Consider the following 26,505-nt stretch of genomic DNA (forward strand, 5'->3'; position numbering starts at 1 on the left):
GACTTGCCTGACTGACCATCGTGAAAACCAAAACATGACAAAGGAAGCCCTGAACACTGCCAGAGACGGGGGAGCTTCATTGCTGCCCTCAACTTCAGTGGCATAACAGACAGTAAGTAAGTGCAGCCAATGGCCCTGGAACCTGACAGGATTTTGCTGGAATCATTCGATTTTGCAGTGTTTCATTTTTCAGTTCTGGCTACCAACAGCAATTTTCTATAATTAAAGGACGCTAACATTTTATAAACACAAGAGATTCTGCAGATGCCGGAAATCCAGATTAACACATGCAAAATGCTGGAGGGACTCAGCAGGTCAGACAGTATCTATAGGAAGGAATAAGCAGATGATGTTCTGGGCCAAGACCATTCATCAGGCTTGAAACATCGACTGTTTATTCTTTTCCATAGATACTGCCTGACCTGCTGAGTTCCTCCAGCATTTTGTGTCTGTTACTTTAAACATTTTTATAAGTAAATCTGCTTCAGAAATTAATGCTGGTGACTGGGCGGCTTATTTTATATGCCTGTCAATCACAGGAGAGTCTGGGACAGTCGGCAGCCAAGCATTATTAGGATAGTTGGGACAATCTAACCTTGATAAAGGCTCCCTGCTAAATGTGGCATCACGTCAGTATAGGTCAGTTATGGTGGCTACATTCATTAATCATAGAACAAGGTGGCCTCGGTTTATACCTGCCCAGACCCTCCCGTACCCAAGTTTCCAAACTCAGCAAGGGCTGGGGGCAGCAGGGTGTAAGCGTGAAGGGTGTGGAAGCCTGGATCCCAGCTCGTATGCTCTGCTGGCAATGCTAAATCCGGAACAACTCCTTGGTGAATTATTAAGACCCCAGTTTCACGGACAGTTACACGACTCTCTTGGCCAGTGACAGCAACGCGGCGCCGAAGGGGTTAACGTCCACAATGTCAGCCTGCCCAGGAACGATGTTGGGATGATGTTGTAATCAAGCTCCCACGGAGCAAGGAGCTTTGGAGGTTGATGGAAGGGTCCCATGTGCCGAGAGCACAATAGGGCACAGCGACACACAGCCTAACATCTGACTCAGAGATGCGCGATCACATCGCCAGCGCGATGAAAGAGGAAACATTCAGTTGGCAAGACAGTGCGAACTGAGGGATGACTTGTCCACACGCCCCGAAAATGCAAATGACCCGCTGCTAACGAAGATCAGCTGCAGTGTCCGCAGTGTAACACTGCTGCGGCTCCGCTGAGCTCATTCCCTCCAGATGTTGCCAATCGCCCAAACAGAAGCCTTTCTCTAAACAAAAATCGCAGCTCTGTTCGACCTGAGATGTGCTGGTGCAGACTCTGGCCTTGGACCTGCCAAGAATGACCGTTGATAACGGCAAATCGGAGGCAAGCTGTTAAAATGCACGCCGCATGCGCGAGGCACCAAGCCGGTCGCAAATTGAGGTCAAACGCAGCCTGGGGTTTGATGCATACGCAATACCCTCTCCTACCTCCAATTGCCAAGCCACTTACAGAGGAAGATAAAAGGTACCACGAGGAACAGTGTTGCCATCAAGAAGGACGTATACGTCCTCAAGCTCAATGTTTTAAGAACAGGTACTTCCCCTCTGCCATCAGATTTCTGAATGGACAATGAGCCAATGAACTACCTCAGTGTTTTACTCTTTTTTGTACTACTTGTAAATATATAATTCCCATAAATATGTCTCAGTAAATACATATAGCAAGATATTATATATATTCCTCCCATCATTTCAAAATTATGCCTCCTGGCATTAGCCATTCCACTCTGGAGAAAAAGAGTTGGCTATCCACTCTTTCAATGCATCTTATCATCCTGTCATCACCATTATAATGTGCTATGTCGTATGACATAGATGATCATGACCATGATTATTCTTGGGTAATTTTTTCTACAGAAGTGGTTTGCCATTGCCTTCTTCTGAGCAGTGTCTTTACAAGACGGGTGACCCCCAGCCATTATCAATGCTCTTCAAAGATTGTCTGCCTGGCGTCAGTGGTCGCATAACCAGGACTTGTGATCTGCACCAGCTGCTCGTACGACCATCCACCACCTGCTCCCTATGGCTTCACTTGACCCTGATCGGGGGGATAAGAGGTGCTGCACCTTGCCTGAGGGTGACCTGCAGGCTAGCGGAGGGAAGGGGCGCCTTGTGTCCTTTGGTAGAGACATACTGCACCCTGCCACCCATAACTTGTACACCTCTATAAAATCACCTCTCATCTCCCTTCACTCCAATGAGAAAATCCATAGCTCACACAACCTATCCTCGTAAGACGTGCTCTCTGATCCAGGCAACATCCTGGTAAAGGTTTGCACCCCCTCTCTACAGCTTTCACATCCATCCTATAACGAAGGGACCAGAATGGAACACAATGTTTAATTATTTTAAATTGCATCTTAGAGCAATTTGTTGTGCCTGCATTGTACTGCTGCCACGAAACAACAAATTTCATGACTTACCTGATTATTCACTAGCATTTATCACTAGAAGATAGTGGAGGATTATGCAGGACTATGGAGCTTTGAACTGAACTGTTGGGTGTGAAATCATTTTACCCTGTCTATACTACACTGGTTATCCTGAGCTACACACACAAAATGCTGGTGGAACTCAGCAGGCCAGGCAGAAAGGGTAAACAGTCAATGTTTCCGTCTGAACTCCTTCATCAGGACTGGAAAGAAAGGGGAGAAGTCGGAGTAAGGTGGTGGGTGGAGGGGAGGAAGAAATACAAAGTGGTAAGTGATAGGTGAAAAAGGGGAAAGGGGGAGGGGGTGAAGTGAGGAGCTGGGAAGCTGACTGGTGAAAGCGATACAGGGCTGGAGAAGGGGGAATCTGACAGGAGAGGACAGAAGGCCACAGAAGAAAGGGAAAAGGGAGGAGCACCAGAGGGAGGTGATGGGCAGGTAGGGAGAAAAGGTGAGTGGGAAACAGGAATGGGGGATGGTGAAGCAGAAGAGAGGGAGAAGCGATGACTGAAAGTTTGAGAAATCGATGTTCATGCCATCAGGTTGGAGGCTACCCTGGTTTTCCTGACTGGCATTCACGTTTCATCTCTGCCAGGTTGACGTCTCACTAATAGGAGTGGAAGTTTTCTCCAGCCACGTCCTCTACTCTTCCATTGACTGGGGGACCCCCTGCTTTGAGCGCAATGGGAGGGAGAGGCCATGCGGTTACAGAGCATGGTGGCCCACAGCACCTCATCAACGTTTGGCTGTGACCTGCCAGATTTGATCTGAGTCTGCCCCTTTTAAACTTGTATTGTTTTAGAGTCATTCAACATGGAAACAGGCCATTCAGCCCAACCGTTCCATACCAGCCAAGATTCCCATCTTAGATATCCCATTTGGCCCCTATCCCTCTAACCAGTGGCTCCCAACCTGAGGTCAGCTTAATGGCCCATGGCACAAAAAAGGCTGGGAGCCCTTACTCTATGCCTTACCTATCCAAGTGCCTTTTAAATGTTGTTAATGTACTTCCTCTAACAGCCCAATCCATATTCTGACCACCCTCTTAGTGGAAAAAGTTCCTAATAAATCTCTCTTCTCTAACTATAGACCCATGCCCTCTAATTGTCCGATTCCCCAGCACTGAGAAGGAGACAGAGTGTTATGCCCCTTGTGATTTATAAACACCTCTATAAAAATCACCCCTTACCCTCCTACACTCTAATAAATAAAGTTCCAACTTCTCTCCATTACTCAGTCCATCAAGTCCTGGCGATATCTTTGTAGGTCTCCTCTGCACTCTTTCCACAGCTTAATGGCATCTTTCCTATAGCAGGGTGACCAAAACTGAACACAATAGTACAAACACAATAGTCCTGACGAAGGGTCTCGGCCCGAAACGTTGACAGCGCTTCTCCCTATAGATGCTGCCTGGCCTGCTGCGTTCGACCAGCATTTTGTGTGTGTTGTTGTTTGAATTCCCAGCGTCTGCAGATTTCCTCGTGTTTGCACAATAGTACAAATGTTGCCTCACCAACATCACACACAACTGCAACATAACACCCCAAGTTCGAAACTCAATGTCCTGACTGACGAAGGCCAGTGTGCCTTCACCACCCTGCCCTCCTGTAACACCACCTTCAGGGAATCACATACTTGTGCTCCTTGTTCCCTGGGTTTTGTTGTAGAACCATGACAGTGTCCTTAGTGTGAAGATGTGTGAAAGATTGCATGCTGCTCTAACTTCTATCCATGCTAGAAAGATGTGAGAGGGAAGGTTTAGATTGATTTTGGAGTAGGTTAAAGGGTCAGCACAGCATTGGGGGCCAAAGGGCCTGTACTGTGCTGTACTGTTCTATGTTAGCACGACACTATTACTGCTCGGGCGCTCCAGAATTCAGAGTTCAATTCCAGCACCATCTTTAAGGAATTTGTATGTTCTCCCCATGAGTGAATGGGTTTCCTCCCACAGTCCAAAGACATACCAGTTAGTAGGTTAATTGTTCATTGTAAATTGTCCTGTGCTGAGGTTAGTATTAAATAGGTGGGTTGCTGGGGGTGCAGTTCATTGGGCCAGAAAGGCTTGTTCTGCACTGTCCCGAAAGAGATTAATAACTCTACACGTTATTTAGCCATAAACCACTGAAACAGTGAACTAATGACCTTTGGATCTTTTTGACCCACTAACGTCAGGAAGGAGGTACAAAAGCATCTGTAGGGCTGGACTAGGACTGCCAGACTGGGTAATAGCTTCTTTCCCCAGGCTCTGAGGCCAATGAATACCATGCCACCACACCGAGGTCTCATCACTCGGATAGTGAGCTGTTTACCTGTGCTGCACACTTCACGTGCACTTTGAATTATATTTTATTAAACTTATTTGTGGTAATATTTTGTTTCATGTGCTGTGTGTGTGAGATGTATGTATTGTGCTTACTCTGTGGTCCAGAGGAACATTAGAACACAAAACATGACAACAGTACAGCATGGCCATTCGGCCCACAATGTTGTGCCAAACCATCTAAAAGTCAAATCAAAACCACCCAAACTCTAATCCCTCCTACCTACACAATGTCCCTATCCCTCCATCTTCCTTCCATCCATGTGCCTATCCAAACATCTCTTAAAAGCCTCAAATATATTTGCCTCTGCCACCATACCAGGCAGTGCATTCCAGGCACCCACGACTCTCTGGATAAAAAATTTACCCCTCACATCTTCCCTGAACCTACCCCCTTTCACCTTCAATGCATGCTCTCTGGTATTAGACATTTCAACCCTGGGAAAAGGATACTCCCTTTCTACTCTACATAACCTTGTAAACCTCAATCAGATCGCCCCTCAGCCTCTGGAGAAAACAGAATCAAGAATCAGGTTTAATTTCACTGGTGTGAAATTTGTTAACTTAGCAGCAGCAGTACAATGCAATACTTGATAAAATAGAGAGAAAAAAATAAGATAATCAATTACAGTAAGCATAAGCATATTAAATAGCGCAAAAACAAATCATATAAAAACATAAAAAATGAGGTAATGTTCATGGGTTCAATACCTTATCTCCCACCTAGGTAGCCTCCTACCTGCCGGCATGAACATCCAACTCACAGACCTCCGTTGATACCCCTGCCCCCCCCCTTACCCCCATCCCTATTATTTTAGTCTGGTTCTCTTTCTCTCTTTTTTCCCCCCCCCCACTATAATCTCCCCCCAGCCCTACCTTTCTTTCTCTTTTATTTCCCATAATTCTCCACCTTCCCCCTAGCCCATTTCCCTCCAGCCTATCACTTCCTAGCTCTCTACTTTATCCCTCCCCCCACTTCTTATCCCCCCTCAACCATCCCATGTTACTTCACTCCTGATGAAAGGTTTCGGCCCGAAACGTCACTACCTCCTCCCATAGATGCTGTCTGGCCTGCTGAGTTCTGCCAGCATTTTGTGTTTTTATTCATGGGTTCAATGTCCACTTAGGAATCAGATTTAGGAACCCAAGTTTATCCTGCCCTCCGCCCCCCCATGATAGTAAGTGCCGTGTTAACCAGGCAGCATCATTTGGTTGTATATGTGTACAGTCAGATAAGAATAAACTTAAACTTGAATTGATGGCTTTGATGACAGAGTTATTTGTGAACAGTTCAAAGGCAAACCATCAATCTTTTGGAGCGAAATGGATAGAATGTCCTTATAGATTATCCTTTCAATGCAACATGGGCAGCAAATAATTTAAACAAATGGGAGTGTCTTTCACAGCAAGAACTTAAAAATTTGTTCTCTCTGAGAAAATGTTACTACTTGCACTTAGAAAGCACCTTAACTGACACATAATTTGTCAGACAGAAAGTACCATTCTGTGATGCAGCAGGACTTTGCCACTGATTTTAATGACGTACTGTAAAAGCACTAAGAGATGTCAAGAGGCTTACAGAGGAATGTTGAGGCCGTGGAAGCTGAAGGGACAGTTGCAAATTGTGAAGAGATTAAATGTAAAAATGTCTGGGAGCCAGAAGTTGGAGGAATGTCTGTAAGTCATCAAAAAGCTCAAATGATTAGGTACACTGCAAATTCCTGGACAACCCTTTTCCATAACTCCGAAGAATAATTGCATTAAAACTCCAAAATTCTAATCCCCTCACATTTTTAATAGAGAACTGCTCCAACTGCAGAAGTATGATAACAACCATTCGCAAAGGAAATTCCATCTCTTCACACCCAAATCATTTATTATCACTGACATATTTCATGAAATTTGTAGTTTTGTGGTAGCAGTACAGTGAAATACATAAAATATAAATTACAGTAAGAAATCTATAGTCTATATTTTCAGGTTCATTGTCCATTCATAAACATGATGGTAAAGGGGAAGAAGCTGTTCCTAAGACATTGAGTGTGTCTTCGGGGCTCCTGTACCTCTCTCTGGTGGTAGTAATGAGAAGAGGGCTTGTCCTGGATGGCTTTTCCCCCCCAAGATGGTGTGGAAAGTTGCGTGTCTTTGCATGCAGCTCTGAAGGGAATCATCAAATATTCCCGTTTAGAGATACTACAGCTAAAATATACAGTCACAGCCATGGGTATTTCAGTAGGAAACATTGTTTTTAGATGTTCTTGACACCTCAATCTTTAACAAGGATTTTTTTTAAAATTCTGTTTGCAAATCAATTTGTTTCTGTGCTAATTAGTTATAAAAGCCAATATTCCATGAGGAGAAGGCTTTAAGCTAGTCTTTGATCTCTCACATTTTTTTACACTTTAAACCTATTAGTTCATTCTTCAGAGACCAAGGTAGACAATGTTGTCCTCTCATAGCTCTGGAACTGGCACTACCTCAGTTTAGTCAACACCATTACAAACAGACAACTGTACTGTCCAGAACAAGTATACTTGTCCATCATGCTCAATCCAACATGAATATTAGCCTCCCAGGCATGGTCTCTGTTTTCACTTCTCACTGACTCAGAAAGGCAGACAACATAATCAAAGACTCGACCCACTCTGTTCAACCTCTCCCATCGGGCAGACCCTACAAAAGTTCTAAACACAGACTGCCAGGCACAAGGACAGCTTCTATCTTGCTGTTACAAGACCTCTTGTACATCAACGATAACACATCGATCACTTGGTACACAGACGCTCCTCTGCCTTTCATCACTTTACGGACTACAATCAATGGACATAAACAATCTTATGTATTAATAAACACAAGGAAGTCTGCAAATGCTGGCAATCCAAAGGAACACACACAAAATGCTGGAGGAACTCAGCAGATCATCTATGGAAATGAATAAACATTTGATGTTTCAGGCCGAGACCCTTCTCCAGTTCTGAAGAAGGGTCTCAGCCTAAAACATTGACCATCTATTCATTTCCATAGATGCTGAGGCCTGTTGAGTTCCTCAAGCATTTTGTCTGTGTTGTTAAGCATTGAAAGTTATTGTGATTTTATTATTATTGCGTTCTATATCTTATTGTGGTTTTTTTGTGCTACATCGGATCTGCAGTAATAATTATTTCATTCTCCTTTACACTTGCGTAGAGGAAATGACATTAAACAACCTTGAAATCTTGACCTCATGATCTCCCTTGCATGGCCTTGCACCTTATTGCTGACCTGCACCGAAATCTCTCTGCAGCTGTTCAACTACAGAACTAAATTCTGCATTCTGTAATTGCTTTTCCCTTGTACCAGCCAATGTACTTATGTTTTGAGATGAGGAGCATGTCTGGCAAACAAAATTAAGTTTTCGAGTATATCTCAGTAATCGTGACAATGGTAAACCAACTACAATAAATAATTTTCTATTCCTAACAGCCCATGAGATAAGACTGTAAAACCATAAGCTATTCGGCCCATCGAGTCAGCTCTGCTATTCCATCATGGCTGATTTTCTCCTCTTTGTCAACCCCATTCTCCTGTCTTCCCCCCTTACTAATCAAGAGCACTTCAGCTTCCATTTTAAGTATACTCAGTGACTTGGCCTCCACAGCCACCTGTGTCAATAAATTCCATCGACTCACCACCCTCTGGCTAAAGAAATTTCTCCTCATCTCTGTACTCTGAGGCTGTACTCCACTACTGTAAACATCCTCTCTACAGTGCTGTGCAAAAATCTTAGGCACATATACACCTGTATATAGCCAGGGTGCATAAGACTTTTGTACAGTGCTGCATTTTTCAATGTGGAGCGGAGCACACGTTTGCAGATCTGGCGGGAGAAAAGGATGTTGGGAATGGTGAGGGTGGAGCACTGCGGGAGGGGTGTGGGACAGGTTGGAAGAGAAGGAGTTTGCAGGAGCTGTGGGGGGAGGGGGAAGGAAATGGCACAGGTGCAGATACACTCAGTTCTGAGTCACCAGGCAAGGCCACTTGATTCCAAACAATTGGTTTATTGATCATTACAGAGAGTCTCTCTGGTGATGCCCGCTCCCGCCCCTCTCCTTTTCCCAACCACGATTCCCCTCTCCCTGTCCCCTTCCCAACTCTCAGTCCACAATAGAGACCCGTATCAGAATAAGGTTTACCATCACTCACCTACGTCATGAAATTTGTACTGCTTTTCGGCTCACCATTTTCTGGCACTTTACTGGTTTCCCATTTCTTTTTGCTATTTTATTTAGCCAGAAACTGATGCTCATTCTTCCAAAGTACTTCAGCTACTTTCGAAAATTAGTACATTTCAGAAGAGAATAAACTTTTCAAGAACAAGTAAACTGGACATTGGGAAATCAAGTCAACAATTTTAGCATCTGATCATGCCATACCTTCGCCTCTGCCGCTCCAGAGGGAAAAAATCCCAAACTTGTCTAACGTAGCACAACCCACGTTTGTCTAACATCTTATAGTACACACCCTCTAATCCAGGCAGCATCCTGTTAACCATCTTCTGCACCATCCCCAAGCTTCCACTTCCTTCCCATCATGAGGTAGTCAGGAATATGCAGGTTTCATTCCAATAATACATCGCCAATGTCAAATGCCAAGTTGGTATATACACTAGGAAGAACGGGATGGGAAGAGATTGGGGAGCCTTGGCCATGCTGTTGTCCAGGCACCACCCACTCTTGGCTGGAAGCATGGCGACACTGTACATCCTCGGACTACGTTGGTTGTTGACATAGGAGCACAGGTGATACTTATTCAGTCCCAGAATCGCCGCCTCAGCTAAGCTCAGCAGAGAAGATGCCCAAAAAGGCCCCAGCAGATCCCCATCAGCTCAACACTCTCTTTATCTAAACTGCTGTTTCAAGAAAGCGCTGTAGGAATGATCTTCAACAACCAAGGCTGTAAGAGGTGCAAGGAATAGCAGAAGGTTCAAAAGGTTCATTTATTTCAAAGTACGTTGGCAGTAAACAACTCTGAGATGTGTCTTCTCCAAATAGCCATGAAAGGAAAGGAATGTCGCACCCGGAGTTTCTCCGATTAGCGGACGATTTCCCTCCATGCCTCTCTGACGTAATGGGGAACCGTGTATGAGGCAAGTTACAGCAGTGGTTTGCCATTGCCTTCTGCCGGGTGAGTTTTCCAAAGTTCCAGCTCGTAACCCAGCACGGATGGAAAGCATGCAGGGGAGATGGCTGGATTCGTCCCGAAGTCCGACGCTGATGTCACTACACCACCAGCTGGGTAAGTAGGCATGAAACAAAGAAAATTCATGGAAGTCCGTTCAAAGGGAAACAGCAAACCCATGCCCCCAATAAAAAGAATGGCAACTCGATCCTCAACCCCCAAACCCCTCCTCCCCCCACAAAAAACACATCAGCCCCTCATCTCCTCCCCTTCACAAAAAACCCAAAGAACATCAACCCTCAAACCCCCACCCCCACACAAAAAAAACCCAAGAGAGAACAGTGAAAACACTGAACATAAAAGACTGAAAAAAAGTGCATGGTCCATAACCCAAATCAGGTTTTCATCTTAAATGTGAGTGCTGGAATGAATTGCCTTCCACAGAGAAACTTTGCAACAAAGGAGTCTACAATTTGTATAAAGACACATGTCCATTTTGTGCACATTTAGAATTTATGACAATCCCACATCACTTTCATTGATGGTCTAATAACCAGATGGGAATTAATTTTTAACATACAATTCATCGTCGTCAGTGGAAATACTTGCATTATGTATGACACCAATCTGTGGTATTCCAAATAAAATCTTCCATTGCCATCCAATATGAAATATTGTTTTCTTAAGTGCTTTAAGTCCCAAACAGCAGATGGGATAAACCATCACAGATGCCACAGTAGCACTGAGGTTTCCTATGGTGTATTCACTCCTGCCTTACTGCAGAATTTGCTCACCTCCGCACACCATTGTGTTCCTTCACCCACATGATTCCAATGCTCTCTGGTCTGACCTTACTTAGGAAGAGATCGTTGTAGCGATCTTCAGATGAGTAGACCCAGGTGCAGGGTAAACACAGGGCTCCATAGTAGATATTAATGATGAAGATTCATTTGGAGAACAATTCAAGGAATAAACTAAGAGCTCACTTATTCGGGACTAGTGCGCACAAAACTCGAATCCAGGACTCAGCGGTGAGCGCTGGTCCAGAATAACCTTAAATAGAATATAAAACACAGGAAACCCAAACATGGGTTGAAATCAAAAACTAGTCACTTAAGAATGAGAATGGTCTGAAGGGTTCATGACAATCATTGGTCTATTGACTCTGTTCCGGTTCCCAGCAGAGTAATCCCACCAATCCCTTGCCCCCTTGCTTCTCCACAGCCCTACAACTTACCCACATGAATCAACTCCCTGTTGACAACTTTTGGCCACAGATCTATTGGAACAACTGACAACAGCTATTCAACCTAACAGCAGAGCAGCTGGGAGGAACCCACAAGGTCATTGGGAGAAGGTGCAAACTCCATTTAGACAGTCTGTAAACACATAAACACAAGAGATTCTGCAGATGTTGGAAATCCAGAGTAACAGATACAAAATGCTAGAGGGACTCAGCAAGTCAGGCAGCATCTATGGGGAGAAATAAAGAGTCAGTATTTTGGGCTGAGATCCTGATGATCAATCCTGATGAAGGGTCTCAGCTGAAAACATTAACTCTTTATTCCTTTCCATAGATGCTACCTGACCTACTGTCTATGAAGGTTCTCAGTCATCCAGGTCATAGTCTCAAGCAGTGTAAATCAAGGCAACTGGCTCCTTTGATGATAACAATGTGCACACTTTGGACCGGGAGGACAGGCGGTCTGAAAGAGGGATTAAAGAAGCCATTTTTTGTCAAACTGGAAAACAGAGGGAGTGGGGTACGACACCCCCTATCAGCTACTCACAATGCTGTCCTAACATCTTTACCCCGGCGTCTCCACAACAGTTCACACCTTCATTCATGCAAAGATAAGACTAATGACCCTCTCATTACCTCTAAGACTCTTAATGACCCTCATATACCTTTAAACAACTCAGAGTTTATAAGCCAGAAAACTACCCACCATGGATCAGAACTGAATAAGCCTCTTGGATGAGTGGTGGAACATCTCCTTGATATAGCTGACCTACTGAATTCCTCCAGCATTTTGTGTTACATTGTAAATACATGCTGGTACTTATGTATTTATGCACATTTTATTCTGTATCTGTACTTTAACCTCTAACTTTAATTACTATACTTTTTCTATTTTTATAGTTGTTGAATGTTGTTTTTTTTTTGTTGCATGTCACACACTAACCAACACACCACAGCAAATTCCTAATACTGTGAATGTATCTGGTGAATCAAGTTCACCAAACCAATGTATTTGGAGCTATAAGATTCAGCACTGACTGTTATGCCACTGTACTATTATAAACCAGAATGTGCCATTCTTGACTACGCACACAATGTAATGAATTAAAATCACATTACAATCACTATCAGATTAAATATCACTGGCATATGTTGTGAAACGTGTCGGTTTGCAGCAGCAGTTCAATGCAACATATAAAAACACTATAAGTTAAAGCTATATATCTTTTACATATATGTAAAAGAGAGCCAAAAAGTAGTGGGGTAGCGTACATGGGTTCTTTGTCCATTCAGAAATCTGAAGGCAGAGGGGAGGAAGGTGTTTCTAAATGTTGAGTGTGTTTCTTAAGGTCCATGCACCTCCTTCCTGATGGTAGCAATGAGAAGAGGGCATGTCCTGGGTGGAGACGGTCCTTAACAGTTGTTGCATCACCTTTTGAAGATAACTCCCACCTTGGAAGTAAAATATCTGAAGGAAAATGTTGCAGTCGCAGTTGACGGTGACATTCAAGGTTGCATTTCATTCACCCGTTCAAAGATGCCAGATTAATTGTCAAACTGTGCGGCAGGGCTTTCCCAAAAGACACACCTCACCTGTCTGAAGAGAGTACAGGTGGAGCCCCAGTGGTCAAAAGGAGGTTCCTTCTGCACAATTAACAGAAGAAAAATTCACCATTTCCTTAAATTATACAATTATGTCAAGTATTGTAAAGACAAGGAGCTGTGGGGCAAAAATATTCAAATCTGAGAATCTCAAATTTCTGCCTCTTTATCAAAAGAACCATCAAGTGAAGAGATTAAACTAGGACCATGCATGAACACATTCCCCCTTACATTCTTCTTAAGCACTTCACCCTTAACCCACAACTTCTAGTTCTAGTCTCACCCAACCTCAGTGGAAAAATCCTGCTTGCATTTACCCAATCTATACTCATCATAATTTTGTATACCTCTATCAAATCTCCCCTCAATCTTCCATGCTCTAGGGAATAAAGTCCCAACCTTTCCCTATGACTCAGGTCCTCAAGTTCTGGCAGCATCCTTGTAAATTGCCTCTGCACTCTTGAGGAGGTTCCAGAGGATGAGTGTTGGGTTCACTGGAGTGGGCCAGCTGGTCTTCGCCTTGGCTCGTGGATTCACTACAGCAGGTGAGTGTAAGGCACAGGTATCTGGGTGTACACCTAGCTCCAATTTCCCTGGTAGATCTGGGATGAGCTGATCCATAGGGAAGTTTCATATGCATGTTAATGTTAACCAGTTTACTATTTCCTCATTCCCAATTCTATCTGTACAACATCCAACAAGAACAGCAAAAACTTCTTCCAGTTCAAATCAGACAAGGGAAATATTGTTCACTCTAAAACACATGGGTCCACTGAGGTTTAAACACCATCTGGGTTTTGATCCTGACGTCCATTTCCTGTCTGTTGTCCAGATCAACTGAATCTCTCTGTCTATCCTATATCTCACCTTTCTCTTATGTGAATTTTGTCTCCTTGTCCTTTGTCGTGGAACTTCTGCACCTTAAATCAGTCTCTCATATTCCAGCACTTGACCACCAACTCTTCTTCTACTGTGTTTCTGGCCACCATTCTTCCCAAACAGTCTTTGGGCCCCATCATCGAGTCCTCCACCATCTCTTGCTCGGTCCCTCAACACTATAAACCCCCATCCCCACCCAGTATCTAACCACCTTTTAGTCATAGAACCCAGATCCACCAGTTCAGCTAGTAGTTCATTCCACACTCTTACCACCCTCTGTGAAGAAGTTCCCCTTTCACCATTAATCCATGACTTCTAGTTCTAGTTCCACCCAACCTCAGTAGAAAAAGCATGCTTACATTTACCCTATTTAGACCCTCAAAATTTGGATACCTATCAATTCTCCCCTATGCTCACTCTTCTATGGGGAAGTCCTAGTCTATTCAACATTTCCCTATAATTCAGGTCCTCAGAATCCAGCTACATCCTTGTAAATTTTCTCTACAATCTTATTGATAACTTTCCTGTAGGTGGGTGACCAAAAATGCATACTATACTCCAAATGAGGTCTTAACAAAGTCTTATATAACTTCAACATAACGTCCTCCTATTTCAACTCAACAAGCTCTACCAACGCAATCAAACACAGAGGAGATTCTGAAGATGCTGGAAATCCAAAGTAACACACACAAAATTGCTGGAGGAACTCAACAAGCCAGGCAGAATCTCTGGAGGGGAATAAGTAGACAATGCTTTAAGCCAAAATCTTTCATCAGGACAAGCAAATCAACGTAACCAAAAATTTTCAAACTGAAATGCCAGCATCGACTGACACAAAATTCATATAGAACTTATAATATAAATGATGATTCTAAATGCAACATTAAGCAAGGATTGACAGTTCTATTTACCTCTTCCCTTCATCCATCAAGGACCCTACCAAACAGGTCATGCTCCTTTCTTGCTGCTGCCATTGGGAAGGAGGTACAGGAGCGTTTGGTCCCACACCACCAGGTTCAGGAACTGTTACTACCCTTCTACCCTCAGGCTCCTGAACCAGAGAGGATAACTTCACTTACCTCAACACTGAAATGTTTCCACAATCTATTGACTCACTTTCAAGGACTCTACAAATCATGTTCTCAGTGTTATTTATTTATTTGATCTATTTTGTATTTGCACAGTTTATCTTTTTGAACATTGGTTGCTTGTCAGTTTTTGTGTGTTATTTTTCATTGATTCTATTGTATTTCTTTGCATCTGTGAATACCTACAAGAAATTAATTTCAGGATAGTGTATGGCACCATATATGTACTTTCATTATAAATTTACTTTACACTTTGAAAAATCAGCATTATAGACTTGTTCCAGTGTTAGATTTTCATCAGAGGTGATCTTTGCAAATCCATCAATGAATTTCTCTGCTGCTTCATGATTGATAGACGCTTTATATTTAAAACATATTAAAATCTTTTAAAATTTAATGACGTGTCTTTTCTTAAATTTATACAACCTCTAATATTCACATTTCTGTAATATTCACAATTACCATCAATTTTTAGCTCATTGTGATAGATCTTTGCTTGTTTTATGATCAGCATCGACTGACAAAATTATTAAGAGGCATATTTTTGCTCTGACGCTGATGTATGTATCCTTTCAATACATGATCAAGAATTTCATTCTTCACTTCCTGCAGTGTTTTTCTATTTTCACTAACTTCTGTTCATTACAAGTATGAGGTCACTTCTCAGAACTGTTGGTGGTGTGCAGAGTCCTGTGCATTGCCTGGGAACCTTCTCAGTAAACTGTGGGATTTTCCACGTGTGATATCATGTCAGGGCTCAAAAATATTTTGGATGTTAGAGGTTTCTGGATTTTGGAATTTCAAATAAGGGATGCCTAACCGATATCAATCCCATCTCATCTTCAATGTACACCCTCTAGTATTAGTAACATTTTCTCCCTGGGGAAAAGATGCCGGCTGTTCTCCCCACATCCCCTGTTATCTCACCCAGGTTCTACCACTCACCTATACACGATGGACAATTTACGATGACTGATGAATCTAGCAACCCACATAAGATTTCAAGTTGTGGGAGGAAACCCATGTGGTCACAGGGGGGAGAATACAAGCCCCACGCAAACAATGCCTGGCATGGGGATTGAACCCAGGTTGCTAGAGAGTGAGACAGCAGCTCTGCCTTCTGTACCGCAGTTTCCCTCTGTTGCGGAGGAGCAAATGAAATGCGGACAGCTCCCATTGGGTAAATTGATGTTGGACTTGACCTTGATCCAACAAACTGAAAATTGACGGTAATTGTGAATATTACAAAATTATTAATATTTCAGGTTGCAGGAATTTAAGAAAAGGTGCGGCATTACATTTTTAAAGACTTAAAATGTTTTAAAGATAAAGCGTCTACTGATCACAAAGCAGCATGAGTTTATGAAGATCATCGCTGATGAAAATCTAACACCAGAACAAGTTTACAATGCTGATTGTTTTTACAGCTTACATAAAACCCAGAGAGTAGTGAATACAAATATGGTGCACTGTAACCTTTTAATCAAAGCACAGCATCGTAGGTGGAGACTGAAAGCCTGGCATTGTTCGTTGTTGTTCTACAGCTGATTCAGGTATTCACCCGATGCAGCTGTGTTGTTTTTGTTACCCTGCACATGTTATATCTTTATTTTACTAACGGTATGTAATAATTTTTAATGTTAAGTACTGTACATGTGTGTGATGAACAAGTGGAAGACACAGACTGCTTACCAGTAGCACATAAATTCAGAGTCAGAAATTATGGCAATTCCAAACTCTTATATATATTCCAAAATCCAAAACCCTTGTGGCCCCAAGCATTTTGGATAAGGGGAACTCAACCTGTATTGGTTTATTATTATCTCATGTATCGAAAAACAATGAAAAGCTTGTCTTGCGTACTACCTAAAAAGATCAGATCATTACACAGTGCTTTGAGGTAGAACAAGGTAAAACAATAACGATCCGGAATAGCTCACACAAAATGCTCGAGGAATTCCGCAGGTTAGGCAGCATCTGTAGAAAGGAATTAACCGTTTCAGGCCAAAACCCTTCATCAGGACTGAAAAGGAAGGGGAAAGAAGCCAGAATAAGGTGGTGGGGGTAGGGGAAGGAGTACCAGCTGGCAGGTAATAGGTGAAACCAGGTGGGTGGAGAAAAGGGGATGAAGTGAGAAGCTGGGAGGTGATGGGTTGAAGAGGTAAAGGAGCAAATCTGATAGAAGTGACAACGCAGAGTAGAGTGTAAAAGTTACCAAAAAAGTGCAGTACAGCCAGACAATAAAGTACAAGATCATAACAAGGTAGATAGTGCAGCCAGGAGTCTATCTTGATGTACAAGCGCACCATTCATCGGCTGACAACAGTGGGACAGACGCTGTCCTCGAGCCTGCTGGTACGCGCTTTCAGGCTTTTGTATCTTTTGCCCCCAGTGGGAGAGGAGAGAAGAGAAGGGTAAGTTCAAAGAAGATGTGCAGAGCTAGTTTTAATTTCTAGCTTAACTAGTTCAGCACAATATTGTGGGCCCAATGGCCTGCCCTTTGCCAGGTCATATTGTTTCATGTTCCAGAGATTAGTGCAAGGTTGGTATAAATCACAGTTCCCTCTAAGCTGCACGGCCGCACTATAACTGAAATGCCCCCACGCACATAGCCTTTGTTGCAGCGCAGGTGGAATAAAGACAGACGAGTAAAAGTTTTTGAAACGTGAAATAATTTGTTTGTTGTACTGTATTTCGTTTTACCCTTCAATCAATCGTCAAAAGTATGTGATTTTCCAATTTTCATTCTAACTATTCAGAATATGCATATTATGAAAGAAGCATTTAAAGTGCCACACAGTTTTCAGCCTGTGTAAAAATTTCCTGCTCAGAGCAGTGATTGATCTGTGCAGCTGTGAAAAATTAGAGGAAATGCTGGTAAATGTATGCTCAGTGGTTAGCAGAGACTTAGTGGGCTAAAGGGCTTATTTCCATGCCAGTTATCTCTATGACAACAGAACGGGTTCCATCAGTCCACTGTACCACAACAGGCTGCACAGCCCATTGTAGAATAAAGATCATAAAATTCAAAGATTTATTCCTCTTCACTTGCCCTCAAGGTCATGGAAAACAAAATGAATCACTCTGTGCTTTTAAATGCATAAAATCTAAAGCTTCTCATCTGCTCAAGCACTCCCATTTGCAACACGGATTGTCCTTGTGGTGATCCCCACACGACCAATGCCAGTTAGACCACAGACAAAGCAGGCCAGTCAATCTTAAATTTACTCCAAGCTCATTACACAAACCTGACTGGGATTTGAGGGACTGAGAATTCAACTGGCGATTATCTGCAATTAACCTGTGGTTTGATGTTTAGATGAATACTATTCAATAAATGTTTTACCCAGTTAAAAATCAGCACAGTGATTACTTGGGGATAACGTGAAGAATCTCTAAATTTGAAGGAAAGTACAATTAGAGGGACTACCTAAACAAATCATTCTCTCCATCTGCCAGTGTCTCTCCCATCCTGAAATTATTCTGAGTCCATGAAATATAGATTAACTTTACTAGCTCTGATTGCCACATTTAAGAGCTGATTGTAGACTTTGCAAAGTGTTAGACAAGGGAATACGAACCAATTCTCATAGAGGGATCAGAAGTGGAAAGAGTGAGCAGTTTCAAGTTCCTGGGTGTCAAGATCTCTGAAAATCAAACCTGGTCCCAACATATCAATGAAGCTATAAAGAAGGCAAGACAGCGGCTATATTTCATTAGGAGTTTAAAGAGATTTGGTTTGTCACCTAAAACACTCAAAAACTTTTATAGATGTACCACAGAGAGCATTTTGACAGGATGTATCACTGTCTGGTATGTGGGGGGGGGGGCACTGTACAGGACTGAAAGAAGCTACAGAAAGTTGTAAAATTAGTAGTTCCACTGTAGTGACAGAGCCACCATTCCTCACCACTGGTTGCATGCCAGACAAAACTCAATGGCATTCCTTCTATGTGAGCGCTACTTTCAACCAGGCATTGGGATCATGATCTGTCCCACACTGGACACACTCTGCAAACTCATGCCAAACAACCAGGCAAACTTCCTGGGACCCAGTGCTAGACTGAGTGGTAGAATTGTATTTTTCTTGGTTTCATTTGTTTGTATTTGTATATAATCACCGACATGCAGCGAGCCTCCCAGTGGTTATAGTTACCTCTGTACTTCTGTGGAAACTTCTTGCTTTCAGTGAGGTTGTCATATTACTTGAATCTGGCTATCTTATTGGTTAACCGTTATCAATGGAATTTCTGTTACCTCTAGTCTGACATGAGGAGGCTCTACTACGTTCTAGTCCCTCTCATTTCTTTGCCTCTCACCGCGGTTCTTCCTCTCCTTGGCTCTTGTAACACTGAATAAAACAATCGTAAGCAACAAGATTTATGCCTCATTCTTGACTTCCAAGGAGTCTTGGGATCACAAAAGCATCAGAATCCAACACTCAGCAGGAAGACATCTGATGGGTTCAGGTATCATTTCACCAACTACTCTGGAACTAGGGGCAGGCAAATAAAGATATGGCAAGGTCCTTATTAAATTTCTGGTGTTCAACTTAACAACAGATTCCAAACGTTTTGTGTGCATAAAAGATAAAGATTTTCACCATCACACAAAATAAAGTGCTGCCATTTCTAACGCTGTTCAGGCAAATCTTGCTTTAGTGAGAAAATCATAGTGTACTCACCGCCTCGCTGGCCCGACGTCCAGTGACCTGCTCCGGTAATGAATGCAAAGGGAACAGAAGAAATAAGTTAATTAGTGTGGGGATTTGCATTATTATTCATATAATTTACATATTCATAAATCCCTGAAAGTATCAAGACAAAGATGAGATGGTTAGGGAAACAGACAAGATTCTTGCCTTTGTTGACCAGAGCACTGAATACAGAAAGGTTATCAGAGAGGTGTGTCAAAGACTGTTTAGTCCAAAGCTCTGGTCACCACACTGTAGCAAGGATGCTATAGGATTGGAACATCTACAGCGGGTGTTACTGAATTGGTGAATTATACATTAGTAATGGGAGCAGTGTAGCTAGGCTGCTGTTGTTGTTTGCTATTGAAATTAAGCACACTTCCCTTCCCAGCAATCATTTAAGTTCTTAAACCAACCTGCACATCTCAGCATAGCATTACGATAACCACTTAGACCACTACAATTACCAGCTTACTTTTATTCCGGACCCCTACCATTAATCGAGGGTGCTGTGGACCCCAGGTTGGAAACTCCCGATTACAACAGATTTTCTTTTTTTTTACCCAATTGTTGCCTCAAAAAGGCAACATCTATTATCTTAGATCCCCGCCACCCAAGACATATCATCTTCTCAGAGCCACAGGAGCTACAGAAGCATTATTTCCCACACCACCAGACAGACAGACATACTCTATTGATCCCGAGGGGAAATTGGGTTTCGTTACAGCCGCACCAACCAAGAGTAGTGAAGAAGTATAGCAATATAAAACCATAAATAATTAAATAATAATAAGTTAATCATGCCAAGTGGAAATAAGTCCAGGACCAGCCTATTGGCTCAGGGTGTCTGACACTCCGAGAGAGGAGTTGTAAAGTTTGATGGCCACAGGTAGGAATGACTTCCTATGACGCTCAGTGTTACATCTCGGTGGAATGAGTCTCTAGCTGAATGTACTCCTGTGCCTAACCAGTACATTATGGAGTGGATGGGAGTCATTGTCCAAGATGGCATGCAACTTGGACAGCATCCTCTTTTCAGACACCACCATCAGAGAGTCCAATTCCACCCCCACAACATCACTGGCCTTACGAATGAGTTTATTGATTCTGTTGGTGTCTGCTACCCTCAGCCTGCTGCCCCAGCACACAACAGCAAACATGATAGCACTGGCCACCACAGCCTCGTAGAACATCCTCAGCATCTTCCAGCAGATGTTAAAGGACCTCAGTCTCCTCAGGAAATAGAGACAGCTCTGACCCTTCTTGTAGACAGCCTCAGTGTTCTTTGACCAGTCCAGTTTATTGTCAATTCGTATCCCCAGATATTTGTAATCCTTCACCATATCCACACTGACCCTTTGGATGACTATAGTCCTCCATTCCTCACTCATCTATGTACCTATTCAAATTTCTCTTAACTGTTGAAATTGACCCCATATCCACCACTTGTGCCAGCAGCTCATTCCACGTGCTCACCACGCTCTGAAGGAAGTTCCTCCTCATGCCCACTTAAACATTTCACCTTTCACCCTTAACCTATGACCTCTAGTTCTAGTCTCACCCAATCTCAGTGAAAGAGCCTGCCTATCCATACCCCTCATAATTTTGTACACCTCTATCAAACCTCCCCTAGAGCGTAGAAGACTGTGGGAATAAAGTAATTCAATCTCTCCCTATAACTCAGGTCCTCAAGTCCCAGCAACATCCTTGTAAAATTTTCTCTGCACTCTTTCAATCTTATTTCCACCTTTCCTATTGGTAGGTGACCACAAATGCACGCAATACTTCAAACTAGGCCTCACCAACATCTTATACAACTTAAACATAACATTGCAACTCCTGTGCTCAATACATTGGTTTATGAAGCCAATGTGCCAAATGCTTTCTTTACGACCCTATCTACCTGTGATGTCACTTCCAAGGAATTATGGACCTGTATTGCCAGATCCCTTTGTTCTACCACACTCCTCAGTGCCCTACTGCTCACTGTGTAAGACCTGGTTGGTCCTCCCAAACTGCAACACCTTGCACTTGGCTGTATTTGAATGGCTACGTAGACCTGGCAGGCTAAATGGACTGAAACTTTTCCTATATCTGATTCTCTTGTGCTCAAAATCAAAACCAGATTTAGTATCACTGATATATATCATGAAAGTTGTTGTTTTGTGGCAGCAGTACAGTGCAATATATAAAAACATCAATTACAATAGGAAATGTACAATATATAAAAATAGTTGGTGACCTCAATCTCAACCATATTCCCAGTTCCAGATGCGACCACTCATAATTGTTTGCAGTGCATCCCTCATTATTTTACACAGTGCTATAAAATCTATTTACAAAGTCTCTTGACTCCTAGTGTGAGAATGGATTGTTAGGACATACTCTGGAGTTATGATATATAGCAAATACTAATTTCAACAGCAACCAGTCTTCAGATCTGAACGTAGATTGCAGATTGAATTTTAAAATGTAGCTCTGAACAAGGGTGGTCTTGGAGCTGCAGATTGAGGTAAATAATTATCATCAGAAACTCTCTGCAGAACTTCAAGACAATTCCTTTACAAAGCATGTGCCTAGGTATAGATAGGGTGATTGCCTAAGAAACGTCAACTGTTTAGATCCCTCCAGAGACGCTGCCTGACCTGCTTCCAGCATTTTGTGTTTGTTGAACGATGTGATTATTCCCAGTTTTGATTCAGTAGTGCTTTGCAGAGTTGATGCCTGTCAAGAGTTTGCCTTAAAACTAAAAATACCCACTTTTGTTGAATGCTACTTTAAAAATCCTGAACTTTATTTTATTTTATTTAAAGATACGATGTGGAACATACCCTTCTGGCCCAACGAGCCACACCACCCAACAACCACCTATATAACATCAGCCTAACCACAGGAAAATTTACAAAGACCAATTACCCTACTAACTGGAGAAAATCTGCAGATGCTGGGAATCCAAAGCAACACACACACAGAACATGGGAGGAACTCAGCAGGCCAGGCAGTACCTATGGAAAAGAGTAAAGAGTCAGAATTTTGGGCCAAGACCCTGACTTCTCCCCTTCCTTTCCCATCCCGATAAAGGGTCTCAGCAAGAAGCGTCCACTGTTTACTCTTTTCCACAGATGCTGCTGAGGTCCTCCAGTGTCTTACATGTGTTACCCTACTAAATGGTACATCTTTGGAATGTGGGAGGAAACCGGAGCACTCAGAGGAAACCCAGTCACGGGGAGAACATACAAACTCCTTACAGACGGCAGAGGAATTAATCTCCGAACTCCAGAATGCACCAAACTGTAATAGCGTCGAGCTAACCATTACGTTACTGAGGGGTCCAAACCTACAAAAACTAGGAAGTTTAAACACTAATCACAACTGGTTATTTCTGCCAGCTCTGAAAATAATCTCATTATTTGAACGTTGTTAATCATTCCTTTAGTGAATGGTGACCGGTCCTCGCTTAATATGAATTCCTGGAAACCACTGTTGTTGAAAACTGCATGAAAGAGAATTACTGCATTACCCTCAATAACCCATTCATATTTGTCAAAGATGAAAGATCACACCATGGCACAATGCCCGCATATTCCACGTACAAGCCCATGATAAAATTAATTTAGAGCCAAAACTGCTGGAGGTGATCTGTTCTATGATTAAGAGGGCCATTAGCTTTTCTTGCCTCCTGAATGGATATTTCAAGCTCATTGGAATCAGGTTTGTTATCATTGTTTTACAAGTCCTTCCAGCCCATTGAGCTCACACCCACCGAATTACACCCATGTTATTATGAGCCCTGTGGATCTCTGCGGATTGCCGTAGAGCGTTGAGCTTCTGGAGTTCTTGAGCCAGTGTTCGCTAATCGTTATTTTAACTAGAGTCGTTAAGCCCTTGTGGTTTCGGTTTAACCTTTCCGAGTTAATTGTGATTGGCACGGCTTTTCCCGCATTCTACGATTATTCAAAGAGGACTCTCATTTAGTGCCTTAGCAGAGTCATTGTGTTGGAGAGAGTTTGTTCTTGTGGTGCCACTCAGTCATTCCTCTGAGGCTCTGTTAGTGTTCTTGTTTCATGGGGAATCTGCCGCCCTCTGCTCCTGGGGCCGAGTCGTCGTCGGCGATTCCCGTGTCTGAGGTCACCTTCTGCCACGCTCGGGTTGAGTCGGTGCCAGCAACGGCTGCGACAGAGAGAGCCTGCAGTTCTTCCTCACTTGGGCCCCGTCCTGCGAGTGTGCGTCACGACACAGGTGGTCAATTAACTCACAAACCCCATATGTCTTTGGAATGTGGGAGGAAACCAGAGCACCCAGAGGAAATCCATGCAGTCCTGGGGAGGACGGACAAACTCTTTACAGACGGTGGTGGAACTGAACGTGGTTCGCTGGCGCTGTAATAGTGTTACGCTAACCACTACGCTGCCATACTGTTGTGACATGAAATTTGTTGTTTTTCCAGCCACAAAACAAAGACAAAATTACTATAAATTGCAAAGAAAAGGGGGAGGGAAATAGTATCACAGAGCACAATGGGCCCTTTGGCCCATCTAGTCCATGCTTGTTCATGGACCAGCATTCCATCGAACAGAAGGACTGAGAGCAGTGTCTGATTCAGGCATAGCTGGGAGGTCAGGAGGACTCCACAATGAATTCTCTGACTTTAGATAATTCAGTCCTTCTCTCTGTCTGAATCAGGACTGTCCACTTTCACCATTCGGGCCTTTCTGCTTCCACCACTAATGTAATTTTATTTGCTATTGAGATACAGAGAGGAATAAGCCCTTCCAGGCCTTCGAGCCATGCTGCCCAGCAATCCCCTGATTTAATCCCAGGCTAATCGTGGGACAACTTACAATGACCAATTAACTTAGCAACCTGTATGTCCTCGGACCGTGGGAGGAAAGCGGGACCCCTAGAGGAAACCCACGCGGTCACTGGAGAACGTACAAGCACCTTTGAAACGGAACTAGGGTTGACTGTAAAGCATTGTGCAAACCACTATGTTACTCTGCCACTCCAAATAATGCTGTCCTGCTAGGTAAGTCCCATTGACCAAACTATATAACATTAGCAACATATTACACATAGCAAGGATATCAAATAAAGTTATCCTTTATTACAACATTATGTCACCCCTTTGTGGCACAATTACTCACCACACCCACACCCGTCTATGATCTAGATTGTGTTGCTTTCTCTCTTTCTCCATTCTGATGATGTTTCTTCAATCTGAAACATTGTCTGTTTGTCTACTCAACATTACGGTTAAAAACCAGGAGGACACTGCATTCAATAGTTACATCATCATGATGTGCCATGTCATATGATGTGGGTGATCACGGTCTTTGACCATGATTGTTCTTGGCAAATTCTTCTGCAGAAGTGGTTTGCCATCGCCTTCTTCCGGGCAGTGTCTTTACAAGACAGGTGACCCCCAGCCATTATCAATACTCTTCAGAGATTGTCTGCCTGGCATCAGTGGTCACATAACCAGGACTTGTGATACGCACCAGCTACTCATACGACCACCCACACCTGCTCCTGTGGCTTCACGTGATCCTGATCGGGGTGGTCTCAGTAGCTGCAACTTGCCCAAGGGTGACCTGCAGGCTAGCAGAGGGAAGGGGCGCCTTGCACCTCCTGTGCTAGAGATGCATCTCCACCCCGCCACGCTAATAGATACACCTGGAGGAATTTTGTTCAAGAGGAAGCTATGCCAAACAGTACAAGTGGCAGCTGTGAAAGGAGAGACTGAAAAACCAAGAGACACGACCACTAGCCACGGCCACCACTTACTCTTGCCCACACGGCACCAGAATATGTGGATCCTAGATCAGCCTCTACAGCCCTGAGGACCCACCAATAGACAGCCCCTCAGGAGAACATCGTACTTGACCCGAGTGATCGTGCTACTACTGCTGCTCTCCATAGATGCCACCTGACTCACTGAGTAGTAATAGAATTATATAAGCCCTCAATGCAGAAATGAGCCCTTTCTAAGTGCACTCTAACCAAGTTTTGTAAAACTGCAGCATGGTGTCTCCAGCATTTCCTGTTTTTATTTCAGATTTCCAGCATTTAGAAATTCAGCATGGCAGCAGGTCCTCTGGGCCCAATGATACCGTGTTGTCCAATTACACCCATGTGACCTTGAAACAATTAACCTACTCACCCTCTGGAATGTGCACCGCCCTTTACAATACCAGCGGACCCAGGTTCAATTCCCGCCATTGTCTGTAAGCATAGTGGTTGGCACGGTGCTTGACTGTACCAGCGACCCGGGTTCAATTCCTGCCGTTGTCTGTGAGGAGTTTGTACGTTCGCCCCTGTGAACACGTGTGTTTCCTCTGGCTGCTCCGGTTTCCTCCCACAGTCCGAAGACATACCAGTTGGCAGGGTACACGGTCATTGCAAATTGCTCTGTGATTAGGCTAGGGTTAAATCAGGGGATTGCTGGGCAACGGGACTCAAAGGGCCATAAGGGCCTATTCCCCGCTGCATCTCAATAAAATTAAAAACCTTGTAAACGAATAAACCAAACCTCTGTAGGCACAGCAAATAAACTCTGCCCTGCCAGATCCGTGTTAATTAACTCCTCAATTCATTGAATGTATTCCAGAAAAAAAATAATGCTGCAGTTCACACAAACCCCAACGTTACCATCAGTGACAGAATTAAAATCCGGATACACTGCTTTCCTCACGATCACAACCACTGCAGTGTAAGCTTTATTCTTATTTCAGAACAGAAATCCCACTTATAACACTTTAAAAACAAAATGACAGCTGAAAACTTAACCCAACAAGCACACAAAAATCAGTAAAAAGCTAAACAGAGGCTCTGGCTATTTGGAGCCCGAAGTTGGAGGTGAAAGATAGATGAGATTCTTAGTTGAGTGGCTAATGCGTGCAGTGGAATTTAATGGGTTGTGCAACCTGCTTAATAGAAATTCATCCCTGCAAATCAAGGATGATTTTCCAGAGATAAAGAAATGTCATTTCAATAATATGTGAAATGGTAAGAGGTTACAGTATATCAAGCAACGATTTCAAG

General features: G+C 43.2%; 1 protein-coding gene across 5 annotated transcripts in view; it reads right to left on the reverse strand.

The window, feature by feature from the left end:
* The window catches only part of aatkb (apoptosis-associated tyrosine kinase b), a 321,493-nt gene that overhangs the window by 250,885 nt on the left and 44,103 nt on the right, over positions 1 to 26,505 (reverse strand). For all 5 annotated transcript variants that reach the window (XM_073026295.1, XM_073026299.1, XM_073026298.1 and 2 more), the window contains exon 2: positions 19,456 to 19,482. In XM_073026295.1, coding sequence (XP_072882396.1) covers positions 19,456 to 19,482 — 27 coding nt within the window. The remainder of the gene's footprint in view (positions 1 to 19,455; positions 19,483 to 26,505) is intronic.

Source organism: Hemitrygon akajei, chromosome 22 (assembly GCF_048418815.1).
Source record: "Hemitrygon akajei chromosome 22, sHemAka1.3, whole genome shotgun sequence".
Classification (NCBI taxonomy): Eukaryota; Metazoa; Chordata; class Chondrichthyes; order Myliobatiformes; family Dasyatidae; genus Hemitrygon; species Hemitrygon akajei.